The sequence below is a fragment of the Pteropus medius genome, unplaced genomic scaffold, assembly GCF_902729225.1.
Source record: "Pteropus medius unplaced genomic scaffold, Ma_sr-lr_union100, whole genome shotgun sequence".
In the NCBI taxonomy this organism is placed as follows: Eukaryota; Metazoa; Chordata; class Mammalia; order Chiroptera; family Pteropodidae; genus Pteropus; species Pteropus medius.
The window spans coordinates 996794-1008949 of NW_024341893.1; the positions used below are offsets into that span (position 1 = coordinate 996794).

Sequence of the window (12156 nt, forward strand, 5' to 3'; positions counted from 1 at the left end):
CATATAAACATGTGCATATATACATACACATTTGCACACACGTGGGCATGAATATGCATTATACACCTTCAGTTAGATTCGGGTTCAGGCAGACACTCACTTGAATACACACACATATACAGTCACAGAAGTCAGCCACACTCAAATACATACAACCAATCACAAATTTGGCCTCCACCACACAGACCTTCACGCTCAGTCACAGACAGTCACACACACACACTCAAGAATTTACTAATCACAGAAGATTCCAATTCCTTATTGTTTATTGGAACACATTATATAAAAGTAGAAAAATAAATATTTCATTTAGTCCTAAGTCAGGGCTGCAGCTCCATAAATAAGGGGTGAGAGGAAATAATTTAAGGCAGGGGTGGGACTTAGTGCATAAATAAGGTCTGGGATCCCAGATGAGCTGGGGGTGGGTCTAGGTTCTCAGACACATAGATCTTCCCTGGCGACACACTTCAGATCTCTTGTAAGGAGGCGGAAGAGGTTGAATGTGACAGTAGATTCGAGGCAGTCTTGAGACACCTGTGAGAGAGATCGGAATGCGGTTTCCCATTGCTCGGGCATCAGCCTCCTTCCTTACCCAGAGCCCAGGCATTCATCCTTCTCATGGTAACTCACTTTCTTTGGGGCCTTCTGGAGCCGGTGCAGCCAGTGGTGGAGGCGGCCATGGGGCCTGGGACTTGCTGTGGGCTGAGGTGAGACCTGTGGGCAGAGAAGGGTGGTGTGTGAGGCAGGCCCTAGGACAGAGGGGTGAGGTCTCATATGCTCAGAGCCCACAGACATGGCCTGGTGCCCCGAGCACTCACACAGGCCTGGAGTTCAGAGTGGATGTGGCGCAGTGTATGAAGGGGCTGGTCCAGGATGTCCCCCAGGGATGAGTCAGCCTTGGTCTCCAGGACCTTTAGTGTCAGGGCCAGTTCAGCCTCCAAAGCCATGGGGCGCTCCCATACCTGAGGAGAAATGAGAAAGAACAGGTGAGGAGGCAGGTGAGGTAGAAAGGTGAGGAAAGATAGGCAAGAAGGCCTAGTTAGTGGGGATAGGTAGAGAGTACAAGGAAGGAGGGCAGGGGATGGGTCACGTAATGGGGAACATATAAGGAAGGATGCAGATGAAGAGGATACAGGTGAGGAAGAAAAATAAGGGAGGAAACAGGTGAGGGGACAGGTGAGAAAATGAAATGGGGACAAGTGAAAGATGATTCATGGGGATCACAGAGGTTTGAGAGGCAGGGTATAAGGATGGGTGAGAAGAAAACAGGTTAGGGAGGCAGGTGAGAGAGGGACAGTTAGATGAATAAGTGAGAAGCATGGGTGAAGGAGGAGTATATGCTAGGAGAAGATCAGTGGAAGAAAGATGATGAGGGACATAGGTGAGAGTCAGTGGTAAGGAGGTCAGTTGAGAGGGGCAGTGGTCATCACTATTGAGAGTAGACAGTGACAAGCTGGATGGGGAAGGGGCACAGGTGGAGGACAGACCCAGGAGAGAAAAGAAGAGAGAAATGAGAAGGAACGAGGTAAGAGTGGAGGTGAGAGGGACAGGCAGAAAGATGATAAAAGGGACTCATGGCGGGGACAGAGTCAAAGGAGCATTTGAAGCGGGACAAGGGCACAGGACAGGTGAGGAGACACCAGAGAGAAGGGAAAGACAGGTGAGATAAAGGAGGTGAGGGGCCACTTAAGGAGACAGGAAGAGGGGCCAGATGAGGGTAAGGGTGACCTCAGTTCTAACTCACTTGCAGCTCTGTCAGTTTCCAGTTCCTGGGGAAGAGTGAGAAGCTGCAGCTCTGGTTTTTCAGTGAATTTTCCTAGAGAGCAAGAGCAGACGTTATCCCACAGTATGAAGCTAGCCCATAGGATCAAGGATGAAGGTCTAACAGGAGAACTTGACTTTAATACACAGCAGAAAGGATAGAGATTAACTGCAGCTGAAAAGCTGGAAGCCACCTCCATAGTTCAGTGGTTAGCACGTCTGCTTTACACACAGAAGGTCCTGGGTTCCCGCCCCAGATAGAGCCACAGACCATACCCCAGTGCGCCAGGCCCCAGGGGTGCCGTGAGCGCCTGAGAGGAGATGCCCCGCCTTCAGAGATCCAGTTCTTAAGGGGAGATGGCAACATCCATAGGTCAGGAGTGGAAGTGGGGGGTAGGAATTAAAGAGGGGGAAAAAAGAGAAAGAAAAGCTGGAAGCTAGCCCATAACAGGAGGATAGAGGTTAGCCCACAGTAGCAGAGTAGCAGGTTGGCCAAGGCAGGAGGGGTAGGGGTTAGTCTATAACAGTAGGTGCTCACAGATCCAAGATGGTGGTAGAATAGGAGGATGCTGAACCCTCCCCCTCCCAGAAACACACTGAAATATACACATATACAGAGAGAATTACTCTTGAGAGACAACTGAGGGCTAAATGAGCAGCTTCTGAACAACAAATGACAGAAAGAGACCAAACAGAGAAGGCTGGTAAACCGTAGGAGCTCCCTGGGAGCTGTGGGAACTCTCTGGGATCGGAGGCACCAGTGAGTGCCATTGTTTATGTCCCTCTCCACCTCGGTAGGACAGGCGGGAGCTTCATTCGGGTGATCTGGCCTACCTACAAGGTTGCTGCAACATGTTCCCATTCGCACTATCTGGACCCCATTTTGGCTCTGAACAAAGAGAGCAAGCGGGATCCACAGGGCATTACCACACATATCTTGCCCCTCACCTGGAACAGCTCCAGCTCAGTAGGCTAGTGCCCTGCATGCCATAGCCACCTGCTTGTCTCCAACTGGTCTGCTAAAACCACAAGGCACAGACAGCCTATGCAGAGGTAGCTTCTACAGAAGGCCATTTTTTCAAGACTGGGAATAATAGCTATTTTGTCTAATTCATATAAGCACAAAAAGTCAAACAAAATGAAAAGACAGAAGAAGGAACAAGAAAAATCTCAAATGAAGGAACAAGAAAAATTCCCAGGAAAATAATGTAAGGAAATGGAGATAAGCAATTTGCCTGGTAAAGAACTGAAAGAAACAGTCATAAGGATGCTCACCAAACTTGAGAGTAGAATAGAGGAACTTAGGGAGAACTTCAACAGAGTTAGAAAGTATAATAAAGAACCAAGCAGAGCTGAAGAATACAGTAATCAAAAAGAAAAATACACTAAAAGGAATCAATATCAAATTAGCTAATGCAGAAGAATGGATCAGTGACCTGGAAGACAAGACTAGTGGAAATCAACCAATAGAAAGAGCAAAAAGAAAAAAATAAAATAATAAAATAAATAATAAAAAAACTCACCGAGGATAGTTTAAGAGACCTCTGGGACAGCATAAAAGCCAAAAACATTGGCATTAGCAGGATACCAAAAGGAGAAGAAAGGGAGAAAGGAACAGAAATTTTATTTGAAGAAATCATAGCTAAAAAATTTCCTGACCTGGGAAAGGAAACAGACATCCAAGCCCAGGAAGCAGAGAGAGTTCTAAATGAGAAGAACCCACTGAGACCCACACCAAGACATATTGTAATTAAAATGGCAAAGTTAAAGATAGATAGACAATTTTGAAGCCAGCAAGAGGAAGACAACTAGTTACATACAAAAGAAATGCCATAAGGCTATCAACTGATTCCTCAGCAGCAACTTTACAGGCCAGAGAAAGTGGCAGGACATCTTTAGAGTGCTGAGAGAAGAGAACCTACAATTTAGAATACTTACCTGTCAAGGTTATCATTCAGAATTGAAGGAGAGATAGAGTTTCCTGGACAAACAAAAACTAAAAGATTTCATCACCGTTAAACCAGTTTTTCAAGAAATATTAAGGACTTTTCTTTAAGCAGAAAAGGAAAGGCCATAACCAGGAATAAGAAAATATAAGAAAAGAAAACTATCTCATAGGTAAAGTCAAATATTTGATAAATACCATGAATTATGCCAATTCAAGAAGAGGATATAACAATCATAAAAATCTGCACACCTAAGATAAGAGCACCTAGATATATAAAGCAAATACTAATGGACATAAAGGGAGAAAATCATATTAATAGACAGATCATCCAGGTAGAAAATTTATAAGGAAATAATGGCCTTAAATATCACATTAGAGCAGAGCTACTTAACAGGCATTTATACACTATTTAATCCAAAAGCTGCAGAATACATATTTTTTTTCCAAGTGCACATGAAACATTCTCCAGGATAGATCACATATTAGACCACTAAACAAGCCTCAATAAGTTCAAGAAAATTGAAATCATATCAAGCATCTTTTCCGACCACGCTGGCATGAAACTAGAAATCAACGACAGGAAGAAAATTGGAAAAAACACAAATATGTGGAGATTAAAATACATTCTCCTACACAACCAATGGATCGAAGAGGAAATCACTTGATTTTAGCCAAAAAGTCGAGAAGTGATCAAAGAGGAAATCAAACAGAAAATAAAAAATTACCTTGAGACAAATAAAAACGAAAACACAACTTTTCAAAATTTACAGTATGCAGCAAAAGCAGTTCTGAGAGAGAAGTTCATATCTATACAGGCTCACCTCAAGAAACAAGAAAAACCCCAAACAAACAACCTAACTTTATACCTGAATGAACTAGAAAAGGAAGAACAAACAAAACCCAAAGTAAACAGAAGGAAGGAAATAATTAAGATCAGAATGAAAATAAACAAAATAGAAATTAAAAACACAATAGCAAAGATTAATGAAACTAAGAGCCGGTTCATTGAAAAGATAAGTAGGATTGATAAGCCTTTAGCCAAATTCATCAAGAAAAAAAGAGAGAGGGCTCAAATCAATAAAAGAAGAGGTTATAACAGACGATACTATAAATAATTATATGCCAACAAATTTGACAATCTAGATGAAATGGATAAATTTCTAGAAGTATATAATCTTCTAAGACTGAACTGTGAAGAAAAAGAAAATCTACAAGACCGATTATTAGCAATGAAATTAAAGCAGTAATAATAATAATAAAAATAAAATCTCAACAAATAAAAGTCTAGGACGAGATGGCTTCAGAGTTGAATTTTACCAAATATTTAAACTGTTTCAAACAATTGAAGAGGAAGAAATGCTTCCAAACTCATTCTATGAGGCCAGCTTTACCCTGATATCAAAACCAGACAAGGACATTACAAAAATAAAATTATAGGCCAATATCCTTGGTGAACATAGATGTAAAAAATTCTCAACAAAATATTAGTAAACTGGATACAACAATACATTAAAAGGATCATATACCATGACCAAGGGGATTTATCCCAGGGATACAAGGATGGTTCAACATTTGTAAATGAATACATTGCATTAACGAAAGAAAGGATAAAAACCATAGGATCATCTCATAGGTGGAGAAAAAGCATTTGATAACATTTAATATCCTTTAATGATACTAAGAGCTTAAAAACTCTCAACAAAGTGGGTGTAGAAGAAACATATCTCAACATAATAAAGGCTATATATGCTAAACCCACAGCTAATATACTCAATAGTGAAGGGCTGAAAGCTTCTCTCCTACCATCATGAACGAGATAAGAATGTCCACTATCACCACTTCCATTCAACATAGTATTGGATGTCCTAGCCACAGCAATCAGACAAGAAAAAGAAAAGGCTTCCACATTGGAATAGAAGAAGTAAAACTCTCATTATTTGCAGATGACATGATACTATATATGGAAAACCCTAAAGAATTCACCAAAAAACTATTAGTACTAATAAATGAATACGGTAAAGTTGCAGGACACAGAATCGATATGCAAAACTCTATTGTATTTCTATACATCAGTAACAAATGATCAGAAGGAATACTTAATAATCACATTTACAATGGCATCAAAAAGCATAAAATATCTAGGAATAAATTTAATCAAAGAAGTGAAAGACCTGTACTCAGAAAATTGTAAGACATCAAAGAAATAAATTGAAGAGGATACGAATAAGTAGAAGGATATACCACGCTCTTGGATTGGAAGGATTAATATTGTTAAATGTTTTTTCTACCTAAAGCAATATACAGATTCTACGCAATCCATATTAAAATACCAATGGCAAATGGTATTCTTCCCAGAACTAGAATAACTAAGCCTGAAACTTATATAGAATCACAAAAGATCCCAAACGGCCAAAGAAACCTTGAGTAAGAACAAAGCTGGAGGTATCATGCTTCCTGATTTCAAACTATACAACAAAACCACAGTAATCAAATTAGTATGTAGTGTGTACTAGCATAAAAATAGATATGTAGATCAATGGAATAGAATAGAGAGCCCAGGAATAAATCCTTACTTATATGGTCAATACATTTATGACAAAAGAAGCAAAGATATAAGTTGGAGTGAAGACAGTCTCTTCAATAAGTGGTGTTGGGAAAACTGGACAGATGCAAAAAAAATGAAATTAGACTACTTTTTTACACCATATACAAAAATAAACTCAACATGGATTAAAGACTTGAATGTAAGACCTGAAACCGTGAAACTCCTAGAAGAAAACATAGGCAGTAAACTCTTTGACACTGGTGTTGGCAATATCTTTTTAAATATATCCCCTTGGGCAAGGGCAACAAAAGAAAAAATAAACAAATGGAGTTGTATCAAACTAAAAAGTTTTGCACAGTGTAGGAAATCATCAATAAAATGAAAAGACAACCTACTAAATGGGAGAAAATATTTGTAAATGATACATTCAATAAAGGGTTAATATCCAAAATATACAGAGAACTCATACAATTTAACACCAAAACAAAACAAAACAAAAGCAAAAACAAAAAACACCAAAACAATCCAATTAAAAAATAGACAGAGGACCTGAATAGACAGTTCTCCAAAGAGGACATACAGATGGCCAACATCTGTATGAAAAGATGCTCAACATCACTCATCATCAGGGAGTTACAAACTAAAACCACAATGAGATATCACCACACACCTATCAGAGTGGCTAGCATCAAACGATCAACAAATAACAAGTGCTGGCAAAGATGTGGAGAAAAGGGAACCCTCATGCACTGTTGATGATATTGTAAGTTAGTGCAGCTGCTATGGAAAACAAATAAAGATTTCTCAAAAAATTAAAAATAGAACTACCTTTTGACTCAGCAATTCCACTTCTGCATCTTTATCCAAAGAAAACAAAAACCCTCATTTGAAAAGATATATGCACCCCTGTGTTCATTGCAGCGTTACTTATAACAGCCAAGGTGTGGAAGCAACCTAGATGTTCATAGATAGTTGAATGGATAGTGAAATAATACTTCTCTCCCTGAGTTTAGAAACAAAAGATGTTCACTATTATCACTTCTATTCAACATATCTTGAGGTTCTAGTTAGTTTAATAAGGTAAGATAAATAAGAGGTATAAAGAGTGGAAAGGAAGAATAAAATTTTCACTTGCATTTGATATGTCTATATATGGAGAAAAACTAAAAGAATCCATGATAAACTATTAGAGTTAGTAAGGAAATTTAACAAGAAAGTTAACTGCAAGGCCCCCCCAAAAAAGTTCTCATCTCAAGAAAACAATTCTGACAGATGTTAACTAGACATTGTGGTGGTTATTTAGCAATATATACAAGTACCAAATCATTATGTCATACGCCTCAAACTATTATAATGTTGTAAGTCAATTATACTTCAATCGAAGTAAAAAAAAAAACCACAAAATAATTACTCACCAAAGCGTCCTTGGCTTTCTTGAAGGCCTTCCACTCCGTTGGTAGCAGAGATTTGAAGTTGCCAATGTTGCAACTCCTTCCAGCCGAGGTGGGCATGGAAGTGGGAACAGGGCTTGCTCCGGCCAAGCCCAGCCCCGCAGCCACCAGCACAAGCACCAGGCACCAGGCTACAGCCATCGCCAAATCGCAACTGCTTCCCTGGCTGCATGGCTTGGCTTTTTAACCAAGCTAAATGAATAATCCTGGATGATGTGTGTAAAGTGAAAAAGCAAGTGGAAATTTCGATTTCAAAAACGTATGAGTTGGCGGGGCCAGCTGCTGATCCAGGTGATCTCACAGGTGTGGGTGGGGCCAGGTGAGCCCATAGCTCTAAGGAGAACAAAAGAGAAACTGAAATCAGTCCTAGGAGGGAGCCTAAGGCATCTCGGAGCCTCACTTAGGAGTCCCTGGGACTTTGGGAGACTGTTTCAGGGAGAGGGATAGGCAACTGTCATAGCAGGGCAGGGGCTGGGCGGGGTGTACAGGGGTGAGGCTGCCTGGGTGGCAGAGAAGGAGCTTCCTTCACTGATTTAAGCCTGTTCCAGGAACTCACTCATTTTATGCTCTGAACATTTCTGTGAATACACTCAGATCTTACAAAAAGCCCTCCATAGGTTCTTGGAACCCATATAACGAATCAGTTTGACCAGAGCTAATTGATGTAAATACGAGTTATGTTCTTACTGTATATTTCTGGTCACAGAAACATCGCTGAACTTGTCAATAAAGATATAAACACTTCTACTATTAAACGTTGAAATAAATGTGAGCTATACATACATTTTAGAAAAATTTATGAAAACAAGTAAGATGATGATTTTCCAGCCCGCTTTTCCAGGTCGAGGTTGAGAGTGGCCTCAGCTCGGGGTGGAAGGTGGTCCCCACCTTGGACAGGAACCCTTCATCACAGGGCCACCCCTACACACCCACAGTCACTCAGACTGGTACAATTTGGACGATTCACCTAATATGCATACCTTTGGGGTGTGGGAGGAAATCGAAGTCCCGGGAGAAAACCCACGCAGGCGTGGGGAGAGCGTGCAAACGCCACACAGACAGCGCTCCCAGTAGAAAATCGATTTTTTTCCCCCTCATCACGTTATTATAAAATGACGTCATTCGGGGGATCTACCGTAGCTATTTTTACGAACATCCTCATTTTACCAGTGAGAAAACAGAGGCACAGGAAGGCAAAGTGGCTTGCCTAAGGTCCCACAGCTGGTTAATGGCACAACTGGCGTTTGAAGGGAGTCCTGTGTGCATACATCTTATTCTATACTCTGCCCAAGTCGAAGCTGGGAACTTCTGGGAGTCCCAGACACCCAGCTCTCCTTTCTCTCCCTCTGGGTAGCACGACAGGGTAGGGAGCACCTCATTTGCTGGGGGCAGGAGAGGCTGCCTGGGGCGAAGGCGGTGAGGAAGGCCTCTAGCAGGCAGGCAGAGTCTGGTTGCTTTGCTATCCTCCCCACAACTACCATGCGCGGTAATATTTGCGTAGCCTCTAGGGAATTGCTCTGACGGGAATTGCTCTGACGTGCGGGCCCTTCATATTTTTCATTACTTTATTTTCTTGGCCTTTAGGTGCAGAAGTTATTAATCACACTTTTCACATTATAACAGAATCACAATTGGCCCTTGAAGACCCTCTAAGGTTTTACCTGCCCCTCCCCCATGCCCAATCCCCACTCCCGCCCCTCCCCCTCACAGGCACCCACTGTAATACACTTGATATATAGCTATGAAGAAGTATCTTTATAATTTGTGATTTCGTACATGTATATTTTCAATTTGCATAAATGGGATTGCGCTATAAATCTTGTTCTATTTCTTCCTTTTTTTTTTTTTTAAAGCTTAACCATACATTTCTGAGATGATGGATGGCGGTGCGCCTCAAGTTCCCGGCTTCTAACTGCCGCGTTGTAGTCCATGCTGTGCCCACAGCACTTTCACTTGTCTTATTTGTTCTTATTTTGTCCCCAGGGATGGACACTTAGGCTGCCTCTAGCTCGCCATCCCCGTAAGGCTCACCCATGTCCACTCTGCGAGAGGTTTTCTAGGGCTCCAGCTGGTGACCTCACCATGTCCCCTCAGCTCACTTTTTTCGCTCACATGTAGATATGGAGGGTGGTTCCCATGCGTGTTGACGGCGTCCCGCCTCATGAACCGATATCATTCTGCTTCTCTCCACCGAGCTCTTTCTCCTGTCTGCACGCAGAACAGATTACAAGGCCGGGGTTAATTCCTCAGGGCAATCCTCAACCAGTAAGGATGGGGAGCTAGTGAATACATACTCTGTTTCTCTTCGTCAGTGAGTCTGAGACAGGAGGACAACTTTCTGTTGTGGGGTAGTCAGAGAGGTCAGGGCTGGAGCCTGGGAAGTTTCACAATATCCATCCTAAGGCACCAGGGACCAACATCAAGGAGTCCTGGGAGGCTTACCAGCAACAAGGGCCTGTCGTCATCACCGTGCATGCACAGTAAGGTTCAAGAATGTCCCTAAGATGACCTTCCCCTAATTTAAATACTAAAAATCACGCCCAAGAGTGGAGACTTACTATGCTAATGAGACACTCCAGGCAAAAAGCAGCACATAGTCACACTGCGCTGGTGCTAAGAAACACCTGCCTTTACATGCCTACACATCACTTTTACCCCGCCCCCACCTAGCTCCCTTTAAAACCCTGCCTCAATTTCTCTCTGGGAGCCACCCAAACCTTTCTTTCCTTTCTCTGTGTTAGTTTCCTTGCGCACAAGCTTAATAAACCTTTATCTCTTGCCTGCACTTTCTCGCAGTCATCCCTGTTGGTTTCCGTCCTGAGAGATCGCCAAGAACCCAGGACACCGGTGACAGGTCAGTTCTGAAATGTGTTCTACATGATTCCTCATGTCCTTGGAGGGTCCCTGGTGAGCGTGAGCTCCATCTAGTAGCTTATAGCAGTAACCCCTTTGGGTCAGGGGTTAGGATGAGGAAGCCGAGGTGCGCAGGGTGCAGAATTTAAGGAGGCACTCAGTCTCGGGTTCAGGCAGGTACCCTAGGTACCACACCTGCCTCACTCTGGTCCAGACTCTGCATCATTTATTGGCTTTTTTCTCTTCCAGTCCCAATTTCCCCACTTGCTTGTGCTTCCTGGGGACACCTCCCAAATAAACCACTGGTACCCTTGGCTCAGGGCATGATTTTGGGAGACTCCAAACTAAGACATAGTCAGGAGTAGGATTCCTGGGCCACAGGGCATACTCGTACTTATATGGTCTAGTCAATGCTGTTCAATAGAACTTTCTGCGGTGATGGAGGCGTTCTATATCAGCACTGTCCAGTATAGTAGTCGCTGACCACACGTGACTGGTGAGTACTTAAAATCTGGCTAGTCCAGAAGGAAAGCCTCTTCAATAAATGGTGCTGGGAAAACTGGAAAGCCACCTGCAAAAGAATGAAACTAGACTGTTGTCAATCACACCAAAATTAATTCAAAATGGATTAAGGACCCAAATATAAGACCTGAAACAATAAAATGCATAGAAGAAAACATAGAAACTAAGCTCAAGGACCTTGGACTTAAAGAGGATGTTATGAATTTGACCTCAAAAGCAAGGGAAAAAGCTTCTGCTCAGCAAAAGAAATCATCAACAAAGTAAAGAGACAACCATCTGAATGGGAAAATATATTTGCAAACAACACCTCCAAAAAGAGTCTAATATCTAAAATATACAAAGAACCCATACAACTCAACAACAACAACAAAACAAATGATCCAATTAAAAATGGGCAGAGGACCTGAACAGACACTTCTCCCTAGAGAAGTGTCTGTTCAGGTCCTCTGCCCATTTTTAATTGGCAAAGGAATTTGACCTCAAAAGCAAGGGAAAAAGCTTCTGCTCAGCAAAAGAAATCATCAACAAAGTAAAGAGACAACCATTTGAATGGGAAATATATTTGCAAACAACACCTCCAGTAAGGGTCTAATATCTAAAATATACAAAGAACTCATACAACTCAACAACAACAAAAAAACAAATGATCCAATTAAAAATGGGCAGAGGACCTGAACAGACACTTCTCCCTAGAGGACATACAAATGGCCAACTAATATATGAAAAGATGCTCAACATCGCTAGCTATTAGGGAAATGCAAATCGAAACCACAGTGAGATATCATCTCACACCTGTTAGAATAGCTGTAATCAACAGGACAAGTAATAACAAATGTCGGAGAGGATGTGGAGAAAAAGGAAGCCTCATACACTGCGGTGGGGCTGTAAATTGGTACAGCCTCTATGGAAAACAGTATGGAGGCTCCTCAAAAAACTAAGAATCCATCTACCATATGATCCAGCAATCCCTCTCCTGGGTATTTACCCCAAAGACTTGAAAGCCTATATCCGAAAAGATATTTGCACGCCGATGTTCATTGCAGCATTATTCACAGTGGCCAGGACATGGAAGCAAC

General features: G+C 41.9%; 1 protein-coding gene across 1 annotated transcript; it reads right to left on the bottom strand.

Annotated features, from left to right (window-relative positions):
• Positions 1-248: 248 nt before the first annotated feature.
• On the bottom strand, positions 249-7858 carry IFNL1 (interferon lambda 1). The gene is made up of 5 exons (XM_039853375.1): positions 7670-7858; positions 1745-1816; positions 819-962; positions 631-714; positions 249-534 (listed from the first exon to the last, which is right to left on the bottom strand). The coding sequence occupies exons 1-5, from the start codon at positions 7844-7846 to the stop codon at positions 436-438; spliced, it is 576 nt and encodes a 191-aa protein (XP_039709309.1). The 5' UTR covers positions 7847-7858; the 3' UTR covers positions 249-435.
• Positions 7859-12156: the final 4298 nt, after the last annotated feature.